Raw genomic sequence first — 25,869 nt, forward strand, 5'->3', positions numbered from 1 at the left:
TGTTTGTATGTGGTGTGAGATGGGAGTCCACTTTAATTCTTTGGCATGCAGATAGCCAGTTACCCCAGCATCATTTGTTGACAAGATCATTCTTTTCCCCCTTAAATAAATGGTTTTGCCATCCTTGTAAAAAATCAATTGATCAGAAATGTATGGATTTATTTCTAGACTCCCAGTTCCATTCCATTGATTTTTATTTATTCTTATGCCACATGGTCTTAATCACTATAGCTTTGTAGTAAAGTAATAACCTAAACAGTAATTTTCAACCAGAGCAGGGCATCAAATTTACCTATAAAGCTTGAGTTACCTGGTTCTACTTCTGACTATGATGGAGTAGCTTATGTGAAACCAACCCTCCTGCTGAGAACAGCTAGTAAAATGTGGATTAAATTAAACAGCATCAACAACCACAACTGTTTGAAGGCATTGGAAAGTGACCAAGGCTGTCAAGATTTGTGGGGCTATAAGATAAATATAAAGAGCACGACTTACAGAAACAGCACCTTCTTCTTCTTCTTATTTTGTCTCTGTAACATAACTTTAAGTGAAATAAGGCAATAAAGTTTTGATGTAAACTTCTTTGTAATGCTTCACAATTATTTCAGGGTCCACATATGAAGTATTATGTAGCTGTAGGCATCATGGTTGACCAGTTACATACGTCTACTTGAAAGGCACAGTAGTTAAGAGCATGGGCTTTGGAAATATCGTGCCTGGATTTGAATCCTGGCCCTGCCACTTAATACCAGTGTATTCTTTAGTAAATCACTTAACCTCACAAACCTCGGGGCGCCTGGGTGGCTCAGTTGGTTAAGCGCCCAACTTCAGCTCAGGTCATGATTTCGCGGTTAGTGAGTTTGAGCCCCACGTTGGAGTCTGTGCTGACAGCTCCGAACCCGGAGCCTGCTTCAGATTCTGCATCTTTGTCTCTCTCTGACCCTTCCCCGCTCGTGGTCTGTCTGTCTGTCTGTCTCTCTCAAAAATAAATAAACATTAAATTTTTTTTTTAAATCTCACTAACCTCAATTCCTTCATCTGAAAAATGGGGATAATAATGCCTATCTTGGAATTATTATAGGTAATAATAGACTTAAGTAGGTAAAGTAGAAGTACTCAGAAGAGTCTCCAGCACTTAGTGTTCAGTAACTGCTAGCTGTTACAATACACAATGGTTTTTTTTGTTTTTTTTTTTTGTTTTTTTTTTTTTTTCAACATTTTTTATTTATTTTTGGGACAGAGAGAGACAGAGCATGAACGGGGGAGGGGCAGAGAGAGAGGGAGACACAGAATCAGAAACAGGCTCCAGGCTCCGAGCCATCAGCCCAGAGCCTGACGCGGGGCTCGAACTCACGGACCGCGAGATCGTGACCTGGCTGAAGTCGGACGTTTAACCGACTGCGCCACCCAGGCGCCCCTACACAATGGTTTTTAAAACTACTAGTAATTTCATGTAAAGTTCTTTTATGCAACTCAAGCCCATTAAGTGAAAGTGAACAATGTACTCTTATTTCTGCTGTTGAAGCACGTTTTTGCTCTTTTTTTTTTTTTCTCAGTGACACAGCTACTCTTCATTACTATTCAAATTCTCCAGAATGATCTAATTGATGTCTCTAGCCTCAAGGCATTATTGATGAACAATGACTTTCATGCAGCTAATGTTTTACTTGATGAAGTATTAAGACATGGACCTGAACATGGTTAGTAGTCTGAATGCATCTAGTTGTAAAGGCCATCATCTACCAGTGGGGATGGGAGATGTATGGATGGGATATACAGCAATGGAGGGCACCCTGGGGGGGGGGGGGGGGCGCTGCAGTGAGATGACTGGTGAGCACCAGTGCCACCATAGTGTGCCAAGCCTGAGCTCTGTGAAACTGAACAGATGGGTGAGTCTGGGCCTACTTTATCCCTGTGGGTGGTGGTACTTGGGAGATGAGGTCACTTTGTGAACTGACTGGCACGGGCAGTATTCAGTCAGAATGCCATGCACAGAGTACAACAGAGTCCGTGAGGCCCTTCGCCACGTGTTAACCCTTTGGAAGGTAAACTATGCTGATATCCAGGAATACCTCAGGGGGTGTTGCCTGCGGCATTGGCTCAAGGAAGCAGATGTTTATAAATGTACAAAATAACTGCGTTATTTTAATGACTGGTATTGTTGAATATCATTTTTGTTACGTTTTCAAAAGAGTTGGGGAATATTCTTTACTTTCCTATTCTCTGTAAGAGATTTTTTTTCTTCCTCAAATGTTAAGCAGAACTCACAGGTGAAGCCTTATGGGCCTAGAGTTTTATTTATGGAAAAATTCTGGACTATTGATTTAATTTCTGAAATTGTATGGTATTACCAAGAAAATATTCTATTTTCCTGTCAATTTTGGCAGGCTGTGTCTTTATAGGAATTTGTCCACTTCATCTGACTTTTCAAATGTATTGGATAAAGTTGTCCTTGACATCTGCTTTTTATCTTTTTTGATTTCTGCTTCATCTGTAATGATACCTTCATTTTCATCCTCAATATTAGTGACTTAGAGCTTTTTTTTCCCCCCACTCCACCTCCACAGAGTTTTTCTTTTCCTTTTTGTAAAATTGAGATAGAATGGGCATATAATAACATTATGTAAGTTTAGAGTGTCCAATGTGTTGATTTGATACATTTATATATTGCAATATAATTATCACTGTAATGTTATCTAACACCTCTATCACATCACGTAATTATCACAATTTCTTTTTTTGTGGTGAGAACATTTAAGATCTAGTCTCTTAGCAACTTTCAATTATGTAATACAGTATTAGATCAGCACAGCATTAGATTTCCAGAATTTATTCATTTTAACTGCAAATTTGTACTTTTTAACAGTATCTCCCCAATCACCCCACCCCCTAAGTCCTTGGTAACCACCATTCTGCTCTCTTTCTGTGAGATCGGCTTTTTTAGATTCCACATATTAGCGATATATACAACATTTGTCTTTGGCTTATCTCCTCTAAGCATAAGGACTTCAAGATCCTACCATCTTGTTGCAAATGACAGGATTTCTCTCTTTCTCATGGCTGAAAAATATTCTGTTGTCTATTTTCACACTACCTCTGTTTATTCATCTGTTGATGAGCACTTAGATTGTTTCCATATTTTAGCTATTGTGAATAATGCTGAAATAGACACAGGAGTATGTCTTCAAGATCCTGTTTTCGTTTCCTTTGAATATACACTTGTAAGGGGAATTGATGGTTCATATCGTAGTTCTATTTTTAATTTTGAGGGGAATTTCTATACTATTGTCCATAGTGGCTGCACCAATCTACATTGCCACCAACAGTGTATGAGGGTTCCCATTCTCCACATCATCACAAATCCTTATCTCCGGTCTTCTTGATGATAGCCATTCTAACGGGTTTGAGCAATATCTCATTGTGGTTATGATTTGCATTTCCCTGATGGTTAGTGATGTTGAACACCTTTTCATGCACCTGTTGGTCATTTGGATGTCTTCTTTGGGAAAATGCCTATTCTATTGCTCTGCCCATTTTTAAAATAGTTCATTTGCTTGTTTGTTATTGAGCTGTGTGAATTCTTTGTTATATATTTTGGATAATAATCCTTTATCAGATATATGGTTTGCAAATATTTTCTCTCATTCTGTAGGTTGCCTTTTCATTTTGCCGATTGTTTCTTTTGCTGTACAAAAGTTTTTAAGTTGAATGTAGTTCTGGGGTGCCTGGGTGGCTCAGTCGGTTAAGCGTCCGACTACAGCCAGTTAAGCTTTCGACATCAGGTCTTGATCTCATGATTCTTGAGTTCAAGCACCATGTCGGGCTCTGTGCTGACAGCTTGGAGCTTGCTTCAGTTTCTGTGTCTCCCTCTCTCTCTGCCCCTCCCTGCTCATGCTCTGTGTCTTTCTCTCTCTCAAATAAATAAACATTAAAAAAAAGAAAAATCTTAAATGGCATCTAGTTCTACTTGTTGATTTCTGCTTTTGTTGTTTGTGCTTTTGGTGTCATGTCCAAAAAATCATTGCCAAGACCAATGTCTGAAAGCTGTTTCCTTATGTTTTCTTTACAGTATCAGATCTTACAATTAAATCTTTAATTCATTTTGAGGTAATTTTGGGGAGTATCCCAAGTGGTTATTCAGTTTCCCAACACCATTTGTTGAAGAGACCATCCTTTCTCCATTGAATGTTCTTGGCTGCCTCGTCAAATATTAGTTGAGCATATGTGGGGTTTATTTCTGGGCTCTGTCACTTCTGCTGTAAACTTTTCTACTTTTTTTTTTTTTTTTTTTTGCATTGGGTTTTTTTTTTTTTCTTCCTTTTCTCTCTCCCCCTCCTTTTTTTTTTTTTTTTTTCCTTTTGGTTCTTTTCATGTCTATCCTTTATGTCCCTTACTATAGTTTGTCATATCCATTCTACCTTGTGTACCTTTACTTTACTTGAGTCTTTATTTTGGAGCTGACTTGGTCTTTCTACACAGTCTATTTTCTGAGTTGTTGGCTCCCATCTCAGATCTTCCTTTGTCCATTTCTATCCTGATTTGTTGAAAGAGTTGAGGGTGTTGGGTGGCACATTCAGTGTGGAGCTCTGTCTTCAGTTTCTACTGAAGTAAATGAAGTCCGTTTACTTTAATGGCACCTTTGGGGCAGAGGGTGGGAGGTGGGGGTAGTGAGCCTTCTGACATTTTGATACTGTTTAGTAGGGACTTCATCTTTAACTGCTTCTTTCTTTTCCTTCACCACCAAATTCTGTGCACTGAGTTCCACATCAAGATGCCATCTTTGGTCCTATGGATTTCTAAGCCTTTTTCTTAGATTTCTCCAGAGTAAATTTAGGTGGTTACCATTATCCTAAAAGTAGTGTTTCTTAACCTTTAAAAAAAAATATCACTCCCCTAAGGAGACTTTTTAGACATTTTTGTCTTTTTCACCATCCCACACGCTATGAATGTTTAATGCCAAAAATAAATATTTGCTTATGTACTGTGGCCACAAACCATTGTAATGGCTAAGATTTTTTCCCCTCCAAGAACCTGTTTTCCTTCCTGAAAGCCTATCACCCTCAGTGAAAATGCATGTCCTAAAGGTATCTAGAACTTTAGTTTCTGCTTATACTGCTAAACCCTATTTTCTAGAATTTCACTTAGATGTTAACACATTTGTAAGGAATATTGGCCTATAGCCTCTTTGCCTGCCCACCGTGTGTTTGTTTTGTTTTGCTTTTGTAGTTTTTGGACAAGTAGGAGCTACTGAAGGGTTTTATTCAGAGGAGTAACCAGATTTTTTTTTTAAAGAGAAAGACCTCTCTTGCTGCATTGTTTAAAATAAATGGAGAGAAATGAGACTGATGCGATAGATTTTTAGCAATGCTATTGTAATAGCATAGGCATTAACTAATATAGTGATATATTCAAGCAGTATTTGGAAATAATTGAATAGAAATTGATAATCATATGTATGCAGAAGTTAAGGAAGAAGGAACAGTACAGGCTGACCCCCGGGCTTTTCACCTTTGTTATAACTTGACTATTAACTGCTGACAGATTAATTCAGAAGCAGTAATTCCTTCATCTACATTTTACTTTGCATTACAGAAAATGGCAAGATTACCTTTGAAGAATTTTTTTATTAAGTTCTGTGATACATTGAACATGCCTAAAGCCTCAGGTGAGTTCCACTTAATATGTATCTACTGGCTCTGTGTGGAAGGACAGGCAGTGGTTTTCATGTTAAAACAACACAGGATTGGGGCGTCTGTGTCACTCAGTTGGTTGAGCAACTGACTCTTGACTTCGGCTCAGGTCATGATTCCAGGGTCATGGGCTCAACCTGCATCCATTCGCGCTGAGTATGAAGCCTGCTTAAGATTTCCTCTCTCCCTTCATCCTTCTCCCCAGCTTGTGCTCTCTCTCTCCCTAAAATAGTAAACAAACAAACAAACAAAGATGTTTTTAAAAAAAAGATGTTTTTTAAAACATCTTTTAAAAAACACACAGGATTAGATAAAGCACAGGTAAGTAAGAAACAATATAAAGATAAAACAATATAGGGGCACCTTGGTGGCTCAGTTGTTTAAGCGTCAGACTTTGGCTCAGGTCATGATCTTGTGGTCTGTGAGTTGGAGCCCCCCATCAGGGTCTGTGCTGACAGCTCAGAGCCTGGAGCCTGCTTCGGATTCTGTGTCTCCCTCCCTCACTGCTCCTCCCCCACTCGCTCTCGGTTTCCCTGTCTCTCTCTTTCTCAAAAATAAACAAACATTAAATTTTTTTAAAGATAAAACAATACAGTATTAGTTTATATAACTTGTGTTTGAATTATATGGCAAAGACTGCTAAATTTACCCCAAACTCAAAGTTATGGGTGGTTTTACTTTGATAGTGCTAGAAAAATATTAGATTATATACTGTTCTCTGAGATTATTCACTAGGTATATCTGACCTGAATTTATTAGAATATTATAAACAATGAGAAAATAATTTTTAGAATGCAAATTGGTGCAGCCACTGTGGAAGACAATATGGAGTTTCCTCAAAAAGTTAAAAATAGAACTACCCTATGACCCAGCAATTTCACTACTAGGTATTTACACAAAAGGTATACAAATACTAATTTGAAGGGCCACATGCACCCTGATGTTTATAGCAGCATTGTCAACAATTGCCAAATTATGGGAAAAACCCAAATGTCCATGGATTGATGAATGAATAAAGAAGTTATGGTGTATGTATATTTATATGTAATGGAATATTACTCAGCCATCAAAAGAATGAAATCTTGCCATTTGCAACAATGTGGATGGAACCAGACTGGATTATGCTAAGTGAGATAAGTCAGGCAGAGAAAGACAAATACCTATGATTTCACACATGTGGAATTTAAGAAACAAAACGAATGAACATAGGGGAAGGTGGGGGAAAGAGAGAAGCAAACCATATGAAGAGTCTTAACTATAGTGAACAAACTGAGGGTTGGTGGAAGGAGGTGGGCGGGGGATGGGCTAAAAGGATGATGGGTATTGAGGGCATTTGTTACGTTGAACACTGGGTGTCATATGTAAGTGATGAATCACTAAATTCTACTGAAACCAATAGTACACTATATGTTGACTAACTAGAATTTGAATAAAAATTTGAAAAATAAAAAGAAGACAACTTTAAAACTTTTGACCAACCTAGCAAAGTGGATTTTATACCTATCTTTTCTGTTTTTATGTATTCTCAACTACTCTCTTGACTATATTTTTGAGGAGCAAATTTATATTTATTGCAGTATAACTTGCGTGTAGTAAAATTCACCTTTTTTTAGGTATATTGTTTTTTGAATTCTTAAAAATAATGTCATGTAACCATTACTAAACAGCACATAGACTGTATCACCACAGAAGTTTCTTTGTGTCCTTTTGTAGTCCATCCATTTCGCTAACCCTCATTCCTGGTGACCCCTGATCTATTCTTTGACTCTAAAGTTTTGCCTTTTCTAGGTTGTCATGTAAATGGAATCATAACATATGAAGCTCATTTGAGTCTGGCTTCTTTCACATAGCATATTATACTTTACATTCATCAACTTTTTGCATGCAGTGTGTTTATTTTTATTGATGAGTATTATTCCATTACATGAATGTAATGTTTGTATATTTACCAATTGATAAACTATTGAAGTTTCCTGGGTTTTGGTGATTATGAGTGAAGCTGCTATAAATATTTATGTACAGGTATTTGTGTGGACATATATTTTCATTTCTCCTAGTTGAATACCTAGAAATGGGATTGCTGGGATATATATTTAAATTGATAGAAACTGCCAAACATCAATTTATGATAGATAACATCCATTTATGATTAAAAAAAACCTCTCAACAAAGTGTGTACAGAAGAAACATACCTCAGCTTAATGAAGGCCATATACGAAAGGCCACATATATGCTCAATGGGGAAAAACTGAAAGCTTTTCTTCTAAGATCAGGAACAAGACAAGGATGCCTATTCTTGCCAGTTTTTTTGTTTTGTTTTGTTTACTAAAATATAGTTTACATAAAATGTTATATTAGTTTCAGGCATACAACATAGTGATTCAATAATTCTATGTATTGCTCACGTCTCACCATGATAAGTGTAGTTATCATCTGTCACAATAAAATGTTATTACAGTGTTATTGACTATATTCCCTATGCCGTAATTTTTCTCACTACTTTTACTCAACTTGTGTTCATAGTATTGGAAGTCCTACCGAGAACAATTAGGCAAGAAAAGGAAACAAAGTCATCCAAATTGGAAAGAAAGAAATAAAACTGTTACTATTTGCAGATAACACAATATTATATGTAGAAAACCCTAAAGGCCCTATTAAAAAAAAACTGTTAGAACTAATAAACAAATTCAGTAAAGTTGCACCATATGAAATCAAATAGAAAAACCAGTTGCATTTCTATTTGCTAATAAACTATCAGAAAGAAATTAAGAAAACTATCCCATTACAATTGCATTGAAAAGAATAAAATACCTAAGAATAAATTTAACCAAGGAGGTGAAAGACCTGTACACTGAAAACTATAAGACATTGAAGAAAGAAATTGAAGATGATGCAAATGAATGGAAAGATATTCCATGCTTGTGGAGTCAAAGAATTAATAATGTTAAAATGTCCATACTACCCAAAGCGATATACGGGCTCAATGCAATCCCTATCAAAATTCCAATGGCATTTTTCACACCTAGAACAAACAATCCTAAAATTTGTATGGAGCCATAGAAAACCCTGATAGCCAAAGCAATCTTGAGAAAGAACAAAGCTGGAGCCATCATACTTTCTGATTCCAAACTTTATTACAAAAGTATAGTAATCAAAACTCTATGGTATTGGCATAAAAACAGACATCAGTGGAACAGAACAGAGAGCTCAGAAATAAACCCTTGCATATACGGTCAATTCATTTATGACAAACGAGGCAAGAATATATAGTGGGGAAAGGACAGATTCTTCAATAAGTGGTGTTGGGAAAACTAGACAACCACATGCAAAAGAATGAAACTGGATTCCTATCTTAGACTATGATTAAATACTTGCTCTTGTAAGACCTGAAACCATAAAACTCCTGGAAGAGGAGCGCCTGGGTGACTCAGGTAAGTGTCTGGCTTGGCTCAGGTCATGATCTCGCGGTCTGTGGGCGTCGGGCTCTGTGCTGACAGCTCGGAGCCTGGAGCCTGCTTCGGATTCTGTGTCTCCCTCTCTCTCCTCCCCTCCCCGGCTCATGCTCGCTCTCTCTCTCTCTCTCTCTCTCTCTCTGTCTCACAAAAACAAATGAAAAATGTTAAAAAAATTTTTTTAACGTTTAAAAAAAATCTAGGAAAAAACATAGGCAGTAAGCTCTCTGACATCCATCTTGGAAAAAATTTAAAAAAAAAACAATTTTATCTATTAATACAATATCATAGGTAAAGTCAAAGAACAAATAACAATATGGTAGAAACTATAATGTATATCACAGAAGAAAAATAGAAAAATGGGCAAAAGTCATGGATATATAAATCATAAAAAAGATCTTAAATGGCTTATGAACATATTAAGAGATGTTTGATTTTACTCATAATAAGAAATATGCAAATTGAAATGGACATACAATTTCTCACCCATTAGATTGGCAAAAATTGAAAACCTTCACAACTGTTAGGTTGTAGAGAAAAAGACGTTTACCTATAGCTGGTGGGCGTTTAACATGCTACCAGTCTAATGGAGGGAATTTGGCAATGTCTAACAAAACTACATATGCCTTTACCTTTGGACCCAGCAATCCTGCTTCTAGGAATTTTCCCTGAAGATACCTTCCAACAATGTGAAAATATAGATACATAAGATTATTCATTACAGAATTATTTGAGATGGCAAAAGAATGAAAATACTTAATGTGTAAACATTGGAGGTTAGTTGAATAAACTTTAGTTTCTATGTACAGTAGAGTATTATACAACTCTAAAAAAGAATTTTTTAAAAAGGAGTTTCAGGGGTGCCTGCATGACTTAGTCGGTTAGGCGTCCGACTTTGGCTCAGGTCATGATCTCACGGCTCGTGAGTTCAAGCCCCGTGCCAGCCTGGAGTCTGCCTTGGATTCTGTGTCTCCATCTCTCTCTGCCCCTCCCCTACTCATGCTCGCAGGCGCGCTCTCTCTCTTTCAAAAATAAACATTAAGAAAAAAGAATTTCATACCACTACTTTTTGTACTACTGATTTTATACCTTTCCAGCATTTAAAACTACAAATTTCCCTCTGAGCACTTTCACAGCATCTCACAAAATTTTATATGTTGTGATTTGATAATCACTTATTTAAAATATTTTCTTTTTTTTTTAAATTTTTTTTTTTCAACGTTTTTTATTTATTTTTGGGACAGAGAGAGACAGAGCATGAACGGGGGAGGGGCAGAGAGAGAGGGAGACACAGAATCGGAAACAGGCTCCAGGCTCCGAGCCATCAGCCCAGAGCCTGACGCGGGGCTCGAACTCACGGACCGCGAGATCGTGACCTGGCTGAAGTCGGACGCTTAACCGACTGCGCCACCCAGGCGCCCTAAAATATTTTCTAATTTACCTTGTGATATCTCATTTGAAACATGAGTTATTTAGAAATGTACTATTTAGGGGCACCTGGGTGGCTCAGTTGGTTAAGTGTCCAACTTCGGCTCAGGTCATGATCTCATGGTTCCTGGGTCGGAGCCTCGTGTCGGGCTCTGTGCTGACAGCTCAGAGCCTGGAGCTGCTTCGGATTCTGTGTCTCCCTCTCTGTCTGCCCCTCTCCCACCCACGCTCTGCCTCTCTCTGTCTCTCAAAAATAAATCAACATTAAAAAAATTAAAGAACTATATTATTTAATTTCCAAATATTTGGACATGTGCTAGGGATCTTGTTACTGATTTCTAATGTAATACACCTTGGTCAGAGAATTTATTTCGTACAATTTAAATTCTTTTAAATTCATTAAGATTTGGTTCAAAGACTAGCATGTGGTCTACCTAGGTGAATATTCCATGTGCACTTGAAAGAATGTATATTCTGTAGTTGTTGGGTAGTGTTCTATAAATATCATTTGGTTAGATTGTTTGCTAGTTTTGTTGGATATTCTAATTTCTGATTCTTTTTAAACATTAAAATTTTTTTTGTTTTAATATTTATTTTTGAGAGAGAGAGGGAGGGAGGGAGGGAGAGAGAGAGAGAGAGAGAGATAGAGAGAGAGAGAGAGAGAGAACGAGCAGGGGAAGGGCAGAGAGAGAGGGAAACACAGAATCCAAAGCAGGCTCCAGGCTCTGAGCTGTCAGCACAGAGCCCAACACAGGGCTCTAACTCATGAACTGTGAGATCGTGACCTAAGCCAAAGTCAGACACTTAACTGACTGAGCCACCCAGGCGCCCTTAATTCTTCCTGATGTTTATTCTAGTTGTTCTATTAATTACTAAGTGCAAGATTTTCAAATCTGCAGTTCTGATTATGGGTTCATGCATTCCTCCCTTTAATTCTGCAAGTTTTTGCTATATTTGGAAGGCTCTTGTTAGATGCATGCACATTTGATATTGTTGCAAAATTTAATGTATATGACCTTATGAAATGTACTTTGTCTGTTGCTCTCTTTTGTCTTATTTTTGCTGCTCTTCTGTTTCTTTCCCCCAGTTTCCTTACTTATATTTATACATTTCTGTGTACCTATTGTCACCTATTTTAAATTATTGTAGGTACATAAATAAATACAAATACTGCCTTTTCTCTTAAGTATAATTTTATATCTTGGGAGATTTTTTTCCCCACTTTTTTTTAAATATAAAGGAGACGGGTGTCTGGGTGGCTCAGTCGGTTGAGCGTCTGACTTCAACTCAGGTCATGATCTCGCGGTCTGTGAGTTCGAGCCCCGTGTCAGGCTCTGTGCTGACAGCTCAGAGCCTGGAGCCTGCTTCAGATTCTGTGTCTCCCTCTGTCTCTGCCCCTCTCCAGCTCATGCTCTGTCTTTCTCTCTCTCTCTGTCAAAAATAAATAAACATTAAAAAAAATTAAAATATAAAGGAGAAACATGAAAATTCCTTTCTAACTGAAGGTGATTATCTCTTCCCAGGAAATAAAAATCAATTTTACAACATCAACATTTACAAAAATGAACTTAAAGACATTCCTGTACTTCAGCAAAATTTAAATGCCATTGGAATCTATCTAACAGATGATAAAATAAAGGAGACTTTGGATAACACTAATCCTAACGGTGAGTAATTATTTCAATTTAAAATAACAAATTTTGCATATTTCAGAAGTTTCACTCTAAATGCCAAAGGAAATATACTGCCATATATCTTTTAAAAGAGAAATTAAAAGTTGTTTCTTGTCTATCAATTTACGGGTTTTTATCAGAGGAATTGATGTTCAAAGTGCATCTCTGACAGCTTTATTTTAGGTCTATTCTGCATATCACATGTGTCACAATAGGATTACCAGTCCTCTCCATTATTTTTGTGTTTATAGCTCTGGTGTTATAACATCAAATGGTCCTTTTTACAATAATACCTAAATTCTTTCTTTTTTTCTTTTTTAAAAAAAGATGAAGTGGTGAGTTTTAAGGATTTCATCAGAGAATTGAACAACAGTGATGAATTTATCGAGTGCCACAGTAAGTATGAAATTCAAAATGCATATGAACAGAAACTTCATTTTTGGGGGTTGGTGTATGTATAGGTATGTGTGTATATAGACTTTATATATACTCTACCAAACCCCCCTTTTATGCATTTTCTCATTTAAACTCAGTTCATGTTGTAAACTCTAGGTTTTCACACATAGATGCATATTTTCCATACTGTAATATTCTTGAATTATTTAAAAAAATTTCTGTTGTCTCTCTTTCTTCCTTGTCATGTGTTTTATTGCTATATTCTTTCTTTTGTCCTCACTAATGCTGATGGGGTTATCCATCTTATAATCAAAGTAACAGGTTTGCTTTTTTAAATCACATCTAATGACTTTTCCCCTCTGTATTCTTATCTTTCTTGTTTATTTCTTCATATATATATTTTTTTACATTTGCTCTCTATCTCCTTGTGAAAAACACTGGCTAAATGCTTAACTTTTTTCGGTTTGTTTTGAAATTTCAGCACAGTTCTATCATGGGGACACTAAAAACAGCCTTGGACCACAGACATTGAGATTGAGAACTGTAGTCCTAAAACTGGGGTTTTAAAAGAAGTATTGAAATAAGTGGATTCTCTCTAAATAATCTGTACTTGGAATGCAGTTCCACTCACTATCTCAGGATAAGTTTGGTGGGAACCTTGACAAATTAATGCTATATTCATTATAGAAGATTATAGATCTATGAATAGCTAAGACCCTTTTGGGAAAAAAAAAGATAAAGATCTTGCTTTGTCACATGTTAGTACATAGCATAATGCTGTTTTAATATAGACCTGTGAAAATAGACCAGTGCATCACAATATGGAACCCAGTAGAGACTTCTATTAATGGGAACTCGGAATGTGATAGAAATGACATCATCAGTTAGTGGGGGAAAAGATGTATTATTTAGCTTCTGATTTGAGAAAATTGCCTTACAATGCAGAGAAAATGAAGTAGAATCCCTATGTCATACCATATACAAAAATAACCTTCAAAGAATCAAATGAATGTTAAAATGGATCTCAAAGATTAAACTATAAAGCTGTTGGAAGAAAATGCAAGAAAAACTATTGTGCCTTGTGGTTATGGATGCCTTCTTAAAGATGTTACTCCCCAAAAGCACAACCATGGGGTAAAAAAGGATTTGATCACATCAAAATTAAGGATTTCTGGTAAATGAAGGACTCTAAAACATGTAACAGACTGGAAGAAGATAATTACAAGATAACTAACAAAAAATTAATATCTCAAATATAAGGGAATTCTGCAAATCAACAGTAGAAAGAAAGAAATCAATTGGAAAAATAAGTAAGGATATAAGACTTAGTATACAGGAGGAGAAACCCACATAGCTAAATATGTGTATGAAGAGAGTTGGCAATACTCACAAATTGCTAGTGAGTAGGTAAAATGGTACAGCATTCCAGATTGCAATCTAGCAGTACTTGTCAAATTCAGTATGCATATTTCTTATGATCCAATAATTCTATTGTCAGATAAATAGCCCAGAGAAGTTTCTTGTAGAGACATGTACAGGGATGCTCCCTGCAACATTATGGGAGGGAAGAAATGAAAACAATCTATGAGTCCATGATTTGGGAAATGGTTGAATAAAATATGGTCCATACATACACGTCATAACAGTAAACTAGATTTACATTTGCACCAGAGAGAGACCTCAGTAATAATACGGTTCCATGAAGAAAGGAAAAAATGGAATACGTGTATAACAAAGAATGCTTTATATAAGTTGGATTTCTACTAATGCCCATAAAACACAACCATATTTATATCTATTTCCAGGTAAACACTGAATTCTAAATAGATAAGATTGAAATAGACGGATTGAAAGAAATTGAGAAAGAGATTGAGATTGAAGTGACAATATTAACAAAGTTGACTTCAGAAACAGATTAGAGTACTCTGTATGCTAAAAACATACACATTCTTTTCAAATACTTATGGAATATCCACAAAAATAGATGATGTATTTAAGCCACAAATAAAAATTTCAGTGAATTCTGAAAATCAGAAGTCATTCAGACCACATAGTCTGACCATGATGTTGTGACATTAAAATTATTTGTGAAAGAAAGGAAAAGTGTTGCTTTTAAGATGAAAAACAAATTGCCTTGTAAGTAATTCCTTGGTGGAAGAATAAAAGAAACCTGAAAGATTTTAGAAATGATGACAGTGAAAGCACTATGTATCAAATCGTGTAGAGTGTGACCAAAACAATCTTACAGGATATTTTATAGCATTAAATGCTTTTATTAGAAAACAAGAAATATCAAAAATAATTTATCTTTTTTTAAGTTTATTTATTTTCGGAGAGAGAGTGCATATGACGGGGGGGAAGAGCAGAGAGAGAGAAGGACAGAATCCCAAGCAGGCTCCTTGCTGTCAGCGCAGCTGACATGATCATGACCTGGGCCAAAATGAAGAGTGGGACGCTTAACCGACTGAGACACCCAGGCGCCTCCAACAATTTATCTTAAACGTTCAGTTTACAGAGCTAACCAGCAGCATAAACAACAAAAGAGCAGTACAATCCCCCTGAAAAGTGCTAGTCAGGAGCTAACAAAGTGGAAAGTTGAAGTTAGTGAAATAGAACACACACACACACACACACACACACACACACACACACACACGCACTTATCCATATAACCAAAAGTTGGTTCTTTCAAAAGACTAATAAAGAACTCTTTAGGAAGTATGATGAAGGGGAAAAAATAGGGAGGACATAATAAAGAAGACAGTTGTAACTTGGATACAAGGGAGATTAAAAGATATAAATGAATAACACTTGAGTTAGTAAAGCAACAAATTATTGGCATGTCATCAACAACACTGTCATTCTTTCCAAATGTTTAGATAAAGACAGAAAGGGCTGCCTTTTTTTAAATGTTTGTTTATTTATTTTTGAGAGAGAGAGAGTGAGCGAGCATGAGTAGGGAAGGGGCAGAGAGAGAGAGTGCCAGAAGATCTGAAGCTGGCTCTGCGCTGACAGCACAGAGCCTGATGTGGGGCTCGAGCTCACAAACCGTGAGATCAAGACCTGAGCCAAAGTCAGACACTTAACTGACTGAGCCACCCAAGTGCCCCCTTTTGTTTCCCCATCATGGCACTATTTTCTTAGAGATAATTTTGGTATTTTGTTGTTTTGTTTACCTTCCTGTGTTGAACTAGTAAGGTAAACTATTTCAGTGTGTCTTGTTTTCTGATATAAGCATTGTAAACCTATAAATGTTGTAGAGCTTTCAGTTTGGAGAATATTTCAGAGAGGCAAAATCTCTCAAGACTGGGTATTCTAGAAAATGAATACATCTCACCCAAATCAAGTTGTTATGTGCTTCTCTGGATAGACTGACCAACTAGATATCTTTGTATTTTGTCATGTCTCTGTTTAGGAATAGAAGATGCATGTAACGTTGTTAATAGTGTCTTTGATAGGAAAGTTGAAGTTACAGACCTTTTATCTGCGTTGGAGGGCCTGGAGAAACCTTTAAATGAAGAAAAACCTGAGGTGTTACTGAACTCTGAAACAGATGGTGAGTTCTTGAGTTACCTCTCAGTTTTCCTGTTTAGACTATACGTGTTCATGCTGGCTCATTTTTTTTTTTTTTTTTTTTTTTAAGAATACTAATACCATAGGTTTAGGAAGATTGTTATGGGACTGCTATGTTTATAAACTGGTTACTGAGAATTGTTGTAACCCTTTTGGAAAGTGTGTGGATACTCTTCTTTATTTGGAGAAGACTAGTAGAAACAAGTACTGTTTTTATCCAGGTTTTAAAATCAGATACTTCTTGGGGTGCCTGGGTAGCTCAGTCAGTTAAGCGTCCAACTCATGATTTTGGCTCAGGTCATGATCTCACGGTTTGAGATCACGATCTCACAGTGCTCTGCACTGACGGACGGAGCCTGCCTGGGATTCTCTCTCTCTCTGCTCTCTGCCCTTCCCCTGTTCTCTCCCTCTCTCTCTTCCTCCAAACATAAATAAATAACCATTAAAAATGTTTAAAAAGATGTTTCAAACATTTTAAAAAATAAATAAAATCAGATACTTCTTTTTTAAAGATTTTTAAAAATGTTTTTATTTATTTTTGAGGGAGAGAGAGTGGAGGAGGGTCAGAGAGAGGGAACACAGAGTCTGAAGCAGGCTCCAGGCTCTAAGGTGTCAGCACAGAGCCTGACACGGGGCTCAAACTCATGGACCACGAGATTATGACCTGAGCCGAAGTCAGACGCTTGACTACTGAGCCACCCAGGCGCCCCATCTTTTTTCTTTTTAGGTCATTTATGCTAGCGGTTTGTCAATTTTAATAACTCTTAACTAATTCCTGGCTTTCTGATCCTCTCTATCGTGTTTATTGTTTCCTCAATTTATGTTTTCATCTGTATCATTTTCTTCTCTACCATTGATTTTGTGACATTTTGTATATATATTTCACATATAGAATGAAATGATCACAACGATAGATCTAGTTAACACGTCACCATGCATAGTTAAAAAGGGGTTTTTTTCTTATGTTGAGAAATTTTAAGATTTACTCTCTGAGCAACCTGCGAATATGCAATACAGTATATTTTTGGATATATATGTATTTTCTATTCTTTTAATTTCACTCTTTCTGTACTCTTCTAAAAAAAGATAAATTTGAAAACATGTAAGGGAAACTAAAATTTGAAAAGAAAGAAACAGGACTTAAAGAAATTAAAAATATAATAATTAAAATTAATTAGCAGACAACAATATTAGCAGATTAAACATAGGTGAAGAGAGAAATATGAAGTGCAAAGGAGTTTGAAGAAATTATACAGAATGCAGCATAGAAAGACAGAGTTGGAATATAGGAAAGAGGTTAGTGGCGCTGGGGTGGCTCAGTTGATTGAGTATCAGATTTCTGCTCAGGTCATGATCTTGTGGTTTGTGAGTTAGAGCCCTGCATTGGGCTCACTGCTGTAAACATGGAGCCCTCTTCAGATCCTCTGTCTCCCTCTCTGCACATCTCCTACTCTCTCTCTCTCCCCCAAATAAATAAACATTAAAAAAAAGAAGAAGAAGAAGCTAAAAGGAAGGCAGAATGAAGAGGTCTACTTATTGTGGCAATCAGTTTGAAATATATATGTGTATCTGATTACGTTATATATTAGTTACAACTAATATAATGTTACATGTCAGTTATATCTCAGTAAAGCTAGAAAAAGAAAGAATGAAAAGATGTGATATATAGCCACACAGGAGAGAAGAGACAGAGTGGTTGCAGAGAAAATATTTGGAGAACTATAGCTGAGAATTTTCCAGAATGAGAAAGACCTAAACCTACCAATACAAGAATTCCAGTGAATCCCACATAGGATGAAAGGAAATCCATACATAGGGTTATCATGATGAAACTGTGACATACCAAAGAGAAAGAAAAATCTTAAAGGTAGCTAGAGAGAAAAGTCAAATTATCTATAAAGGAGGAACGTTTTCTTATTCTTGATATTTTTTTCTGGGTCTTGAAATCTAGAGAAACATTTTTGTAAATTGAGGATAACCACCCCACGTTCCCCTCCACTTTGGGAGGAACTTAGGCTTTGTCTGAGCCTTTGAAACTACAAACTAAAATTCATCCAATTTTGTTTTGTTTTGTCTTTGGCAAACACTCTTTGGGTAAAAACAGTCGCCGTGTTTCTGGATTACAGCCTTTCATCAGTTGTTTGGTCTGGGAATTTCTTACTTTCTTGGCAACACATTGATGAATTCAAGATTTTTAAAAAATTTTTTTTTTTAACATTTATTTTTGAGACAGAGAGAGACAGAGCATGAGTCGGGGAGGGTCAGAAAGAGAGAGGGAGACACAGAATCTGAAACAGGCTCCAGACTCCAAGCTGTCGGCACAGAGCCCGACGCGGGGCTCGAACTCACGGACTGTGAGATCATGACCTGAGCTGGAGTCGGACGCTTAACCGACTGAGCCACCCAGGCGCCCCAAGATTTTTTTTTTTATAGCAATAATTTTATTTAGAATTTTTAGTTGTTTTTAGTAGGAGGGCTGATCCAGATATCTGGCTACTAAATACCAGAAATTGAAATCATTTTTTTCTTTCAATTAAATTAAATCAGACCCTGGGGGCAGGGTGGTTGATTACTGGCACCCTCTCCCATTCCAAAGTCACACCATAATGTGGGAGACAGAGGAAGAGCTTTTAAAACTTCCTTGCATTGTGTTTCTACTGATGCTTTGTTGTTGGAGCCTGTGGTAATCCTGCATCTGTGTGAAGGGAAGCTCCCACAGGGTAATTCTCACTCTTTCCCATCAAACCTCTAGTCTCTCAACCCCTCCCTGTCCCTCTCTTTCCTTCTGTCTCTGTCTCCAGACAAACTCTTCCTCTCTATTTAGGCATTTGGCATATTTTCTTCAATGATTCTAGGTTTTTGCAAACATAGTCCCTACCAAAACTCTCAGTCTACAAAAATCTCAGGAGTGAGGAAATATTTAAGGCCAAGCTAACTGCTTCGAATAGGAAAGATGGGTCAAATTATCCTGCCACTTCAAAAGGTATAGTGCCATAGCTCCAATATTTGCCATTTAGATAAATTACAATAGACTTCAATAGAGAAGGGTAACTTTTGAATCAGGCTCTGCAGAGTCCGCTAACTCAAATGCCTGCGGTAGCCAGGCACGTAATGCAAAATTAATAAAATGAGTTGGCTGTAAGACAAAAGGAAGGGGTGTGGACTGTAAGGTAACTTGAGAGCATGTGTCCTAGATGAAGATAGTTAAATTCAAATGGAAAGAAAACCCCACCACTCCCTAGGACAATGGACATGACTGACTCTCAGCTATATTCAGTCTGTGGGCTACCAGCCTATGACCCCTGAAGCAGGCTTCTGTAGGAGTGGGAAAACAATCTTTTCCTTCTGCCCTTCTAGGTTCCCAGCTGGAGCTCTGTAACAAGAGACAGATCAACAAGAGAAAAGCATTCAAAGTTAATATAAATTTTACATGAAAGGGAAATATTCATAAGGAGTTGTTAAAGCTGAATGTTTTGGTGTTAGCTTTGATGAAGTGTGGAAAGTGGTAGAAAACTGTGATAGGACAAAATGAGATGAGCTGAGGGTGGTAAACCAGGGGAAACTTAGTAAGGTCTGTTCGTTCAGATTCCTCTTGGTGTCCCTCCAACCCTCAGTCTTCAGAGATAAGGATGCACCCTCCCTCTGGGTATAGCAAGGGCATCTCTCACATGAGTGTCTTATGACCTGCCTCGGGGCAGGGGATGGGGAGGTCTGAATCCTAACTGTACCTTGCAATTCCCAGATTGTGTTTCCTTGCATTCCCTTTTTGTGTGTGTGTACGTGTGTGTGTGTGTGTGTGCACACGCACATGCTCATAATCTAAGTGTATTTCTTACCATGCATTATGGTCACAGAAGTTTGAAAGCTGAATGAAATTGAAACAATACCAGATCCCTGCTTTAATGAGCTTAAAATCTATTTAAATTCCATTTTATTTCTTAACTTTGCAGAAAGTAAAAAGATCTTAAAAGATGTAATTGATGTTTTCATTAATTCACCTAAACCATCAACACCATTCAATAGTAAGTATAGTAAAAGAATGAAAATTAAAAGTAAATTTCTAAGATCATTCAATGGTATTCTTTTTCTAAAATATAGTTTGTTTTCCCCTGTATTTTTAATTCCTTAAGTTTTCTTTGCTGTATCAAGATGTTATAATCTGCTTTCTTATTCCTTATCATATTTAATCTGTGCTTTGACTGTAATGAATTATTTAGAATTACATTCCTAGAATATGCTTTCTTAAAGCAAAATAGTTTGTCTCAGTATATGCTCCAGTATAAGGTACACATTTTCTCCCCTGGTGAATCTAATACAATTTTCTCTCACCTCCGATAATTTCCATATGCTTCTTTTTCTCACCTATAGTGAAACGTTAAAAAAAAGTACAAAAAAAAAAAAAAAAAAGGATTTACTGCATGTAATACTAGTAGGTAGGCTAGCAAGAAAGAGAGGCTTTCTAATGCCTAGGAGAGGGTGTGACTGTTTTTCAGAGTATAACAGATTTATATTTTTCAGTTTTCCTTTTGCCAACTAGCTGGGTTCTATTTTTGATATTTGACTTCATTCTAAGAGCTATTTATTATCAAGCTGTTCTTGAAATGCTTTACAGTCTATGAAAGACTGGAGCATGTAGTAGAAAAACCTTTGAGGAGAAATAGTTAATAAATAAAAGCAAACTTCTACAAAATGTTGCAGAAACTCAACTTTTAGCTGGCTAGGGGTATGTTAAATTTTGCTTATTGTTTAAGTGACTTCTGAAAACAGAGCCCACTGACATGTTTTGAAAGCCCTCTAACTCAGAATTCCTTTTGTAATGCATCTACTCTGTGCAGGTTAGGGTGTTAAGTCTAAAAAAGGGCTTTGCCTCAACTTCCTCATCACTTCTCTATTCTTGACATGTTTACAGATTTATTTAAAGAGATTACAACTCTTGATAAGATCAGAAATGATAAGATGCCTATAAATGAGCTGAGGTCCCAACTCCGGAAGGCTAGAATTCTATTAAGCAACAAGACGTTCCAGGAAATTCTGGGTCAAGCATCTATTGATGGTGAGTCCTTTTTAAAAGAACAATCTCTGTTGAAGTCCTAGTTTTACTGTGTGCTTGGGATATGTTTTATATATGTATGTTTTAGATAAACTAGGTCTTAGAAACATAATGAGAATGTAGGCATACTGAGAACAAATTAAAATTAATATTTTTTTACTCTTGGAAATATTTTTAAGAGTCACCCTCTGTCTGGCATCACATTTGTAAAATGTATACATCAATATTTAATTAAGACAAATAATACCGTTAGAATTTTTTCTTGTTTTAAGGGAATAGATTCGTGGTAAAATTATTTTAAATTGATTAGTTTTTATCTGGCTAATTTTCAGACATTAACAAAATTTGTCCCCTCCCCCCCCCCCCCCCCCACACACACACACACCATTCCCTGTCATGGTTATTTTAATGATGATTATTAATATTGACACCTTGCCATTTTATAATCCTTATACTTTACTTTTTAGAAAATAGTGAAGTAAGTCTCAAACAAATTTTGGAGGCTTTGAACACAAATAAGCCAGCTCCTGAATTTGAAGGTGGGTCATATTTCCCATTGCCTTTTGTTATTATTAAACAGTATTGTGAGCTATAAATGATATTCAAAAGCTGTATATTTTTATAATTAAAAGTACACAGTTTGACATATGCACACACCTATAAATCTGTCATCACAATCAAGGTAATGAACACATCCCTGACCTGCAAAACTGCCTCATGCTCCTTTGTAATCTCTCCTGCCTTTTTCCCATCCTCTTCCTCATCCGTAGGCAACGACTGATCTGCTTTTTGCCAGTATAGATCCATTGGCATTTACCAGACTTTTATAAAATGGGTATATTCTTTTTTGCTAGATGCTTTCATTCAGCATAATTATTTTGAGATTCATCCACGTAGGATGTATCAGCAGTTCATTGTCATTTATTACTGGCATAGCACTCCATTTTGCTGATACACTGAAGTTTGTCTACTTACCTGGTGCGGCTCGTTAGGCTATTTCCAGTTTGGGGCTCTTATAAATAAAGCTGTTATGAACAGTTGTGTACAACAATATTCATCGTATGAATATATGCTTTCCTTTCTCTTGAGTAGTTACCAAAGATTGGCTGGTTCACATGGTAGGTGTATGTTTCACTTTTTAAGAAACTGCCAACTGGTTTCCAGAGTGGCCACACCATTTTACATTTCCACCAGCAGTGTATGAAGAGGTCCAATTCCTCCATATCCTTGGGAGTGCTTGGTGGAGTCAGTCTTTTTAATTTTAATCATTCTAATAAGTGTGTAGTAGTATCTCATTGTGGTTTTAATTTGTGTTTCCTCACTGATTAATGATGTTGAGCATCTTCTCATGTGCTTATTTGTCATCTGTGTATCTTTATAAAGTGTCTGTACAGATCTTTTTTAATGTTGGATGGGGGGGCGCCTGGGTGGCTCAGTCAATTAAGCGTCTGACTTCAGCTCAGGTCATGATCTCACGGTCCGTGAGTTCGAGCCCTGCGTTGGGCTCTGGGCTGATGGCTCGGAGCCTGGAGCCTGCTTCCAGTTCTGTGTCTCCCTCTCTCTCTGCCCCTCCCCCGTTCATGCTCTGTCTCTCTCTGTCTCAAAAATAAATAAACGTTAAAAAAAAATTAAAAAGTTGGATGGGTTTTGGGGCGCTTGGGTGGCTCAGTCGGTTAAGCGTCCGACTCGGCTCAGGTCATGATCTCACGGTTCGTGAGTTCAAGCCCTGCGTCAGGCTCTGTGCTGACAGCTCAGAACCTGGAGCCTGTTTCGGATTCTGTGTCTCCCTCTCTCTCTCTGACCCTTCCCTGTTCATGCTCTGTCTCTCTCTGTCTCAAAAATAAATAAACGTTAAAAAAAAATAAAAAAAAATAAAGTTGGATGGGTTTTTTTGTATTTCTGTTTGTATTCTGGATACATGTCCTTTATGAGATATATACTTAGCAAATATTTTCTCCGAGTCTTCTACTGAGCACATTTTTCTCTGAGTGTCTTCATTTTCTTAAGTGTCAAGAGCATTAGTTTTAATTTTGATGAAGTCCAGTTAATTAGTTTTTTTTTTCTTTTATATATTGTGCTTTTGGTGTCACATGTATGAAATCTTTGCCTCACCCAAGGTTACAAATGTTTTATTATATTTTCTTCTAAAAGTATTATGGGTTTTGGTTTTGCATTAAAAAATATTTTTTTAATATTTTTATTTATTTTTGAGAGAGAGAGAGAGAGAGAGAGAGAGAGAGAGAGAGAAAGCACAAGTGGGGGAGGGGCAGAGAGAGAGGGCGACAGAATCCAAAGCAAGACTCCAGGCTCTGAGCTATCAGCACAGAGCCTGAGGCGGGCTCAAACTCACGGGGAGATCATGACCTGAGCTGAAGTCGGATGCTTAACTTACTGAGCCACCCTGGCACCTCTGGTTTTGTATTTTAGCTCTGTGATCTATTTTGAGTTAATCTTTATATGTGGAATAAAGTATGGATCAGAGTTCCTTTTTGTTTTGTTTTGTTTTTGCATATGGACCTTCATTTGTTCCAGCACCACTGTTGAAAAGATTGTATTTTCTCTATACTTTCTATACGGAAATTCCTTTGTAGTTTTGTAACAAATAATATAAATATACATATATATTTATTTCCTGGATTCTCTCTTCTGTTCTATTAATCTTTGTCAGTTTTTTTTTTTTTTTTCAACGTTTTTTATTTATTTTTGGGACAGAGAGAGACAGAGCATGAATGGGGGAGGGGCAGAGAGAGAGGGAGACACAGAATCGGAAACAGGCTCCAGGCTCCGAGCCATCAGCCCAGAGCCTGACGCGGGGCTGGAACTCACGGACCGTGAGATCGTGACCTGGCTGAAGTCGGACGCTTAACCGACTGCGCCACCCAGGCGCCCCTCTTTGTCAGTTTTTACACAAACCACATTGTCTGACTGCTGTTGCTTTGCAATAAACATTGAAACCATTCAGGTAGTATTGGCCCTCTAACTTTGTTCTACTTTTAAAAAGTTGTTTTGACTGGGGCACCTGGGTGGTTCAGTCAGTTGAACGTCCGACTTCAGCTCAGGTCATGATCTCATGGTTCGTGGGTTTGAGCCCCATGTCAGGCTCTGTGCTGACAGCTCAGAGCCTGGAGCCTGCTTCGGATTCTGTGTCTCCCTCTCTCCCTGCCCCTCCCCTGCTTGCTCGCTCGCTCTCTCGCGCTCTCTCTCTCTCAAAAATAAACATTAAAAAAATGTAAAAAAAAAAGTTGTTTTGACTATTCTAGGACTTTTACACTGCCATGTGGATTTTAGAATCAGTTTGTAATGTCTACAAAAAAAACCTGCTGGGATTTATTGGAGAAATAAGGCACTCATGAATTAGGATTTGTTGGAAAATGTCTTATCTAATAATGTCTTACTAAATAGTACAACTCTTTCCTGCAATTCTTTTGAGTACCAGTACTTTGCCTCCTTTTAAATATTCTCTTAGATAAACTAGAGATTATAATCCAAACAGTGACCTTGAGTGTACCATGATTTGTGGGAGTCATTGAAAAGGCAGACAGAGGCTTGGCTCTAATCCTAAGGACCCCATTTAGAAGGGAAAATCCCTAGAGGTTTTAGATAAGAGCTGGGAATGGGGCACCTTAATACTCCCACACTCCTTGGCGGACTTCTAATAATAGAGTGAAAGTTATGAAGAATATGCAAAAAATGAAAGCAGTAGCAAAATAAGCAGAAGAAAATTCAGGACTAATATTTTTATACTCTGAAATTTGGGCTATTTCATATAGACAGAAGTAAGCCCCAAATTCTGTCTCATGCATATACAATGAAACATTTCCCTAAAAGATGCAATGGCCTATTTTAACTTTTGAGAAGCTGATACCTTGAGTGTATGATGATTTGTGTAACTCATTGGTAAGGCAGTTAAGTTAAAAAACAAAAACAAAACTGAGTCATCTTAGTTTTTTTAGTTTGAGACAAAAATAACTGAACATCTCAGGGAAATATGCTTGGAATAAAGGGATGTTTGGCTTATTAATTTTGGAATCATAATGATAATATTAATTGAAATATATGACCTATAGAATCCCCCTGTGTTTTCAGGTTTATGTACTGCCCTCCAAACTGTCAACTTGATGAACTGCAACAGAATTCAGATTGGTGACTTGAAAGATGCTTTTGATGACCTCAGTGTTTCTGTAAAGCCTGAAGAACACCAGATGTTAGTGAAAACGCTTGATGTTGATGGTATATATAACTACGTTGACTTTCCAAATAAAGTGATAGCAAATTTTCCATTCCCCTTCCCTATCCTCCATTCATCACTCCCCAATAATTTTTTTCTTTATTATCCTAATGGAAAAAGTACTCTAAGAGAGCGTGTCTACTGAGATCATAGATTTATCTTGACAGAAAAATCTTTGAATAAGATTAATAAGATTTTTTATGACCCATGAAGTATCCTGTGTTGATTCCATCAGAGTGTATCTGTGTGTATGTTTTTAGCATCTTCAGGGAAGGCAAGGTCATTCTCTGTGAAAGCTGTGCTGAAGGGAAACTGCTCTGAGCCAGGAAGAGACTGAGGGAGGACTTTCTCCCCTCTGCAGGAGACATTTGTGGGAGGA

The 25,869-nt window shown here is 37.1% G+C and overlaps 1 protein-coding gene across 1 annotated transcript; it reads left to right on the forward strand.

Moving 5' to 3' along the window:
* Positions 1 to 1,567: 1,567 nt before the first annotated feature.
* LOC144615441 (EF-hand calcium-binding domain-containing protein 13-like) lies at positions 1,568 to 25,869 on the forward strand. The gene is made up of 9 exons (XM_078442398.2): positions 1,568 to 1,700; positions 5,593 to 5,665; positions 12,094 to 12,237; positions 12,571 to 12,639; positions 16,055 to 16,195; positions 20,163 to 20,234; positions 21,122 to 21,265; positions 21,730 to 21,801; positions 25,349 to 25,869. The coding sequence occupies exons 1-9, from the start codon at positions 1,686 to 1,688 to the stop codon at positions 25,633 to 25,635; spliced, it is 1,017 nt and encodes a 338-aa protein (XP_078298524.2). The 5' UTR covers positions 1,568 to 1,685; the 3' UTR covers positions 25,636 to 25,869.

This window comes from Panthera onca (assembly GCF_046562875.1).
Source record: "Panthera onca isolate mPanOnc1 chromosome E1 unlocalized genomic scaffold, mPanOnc1 haplotype 2 h2.Chr16_ul_4, whole genome shotgun sequence".
Lineage (NCBI taxonomy): Eukaryota > Metazoa > Chordata > Mammalia > Carnivora > Felidae > Panthera > Panthera onca.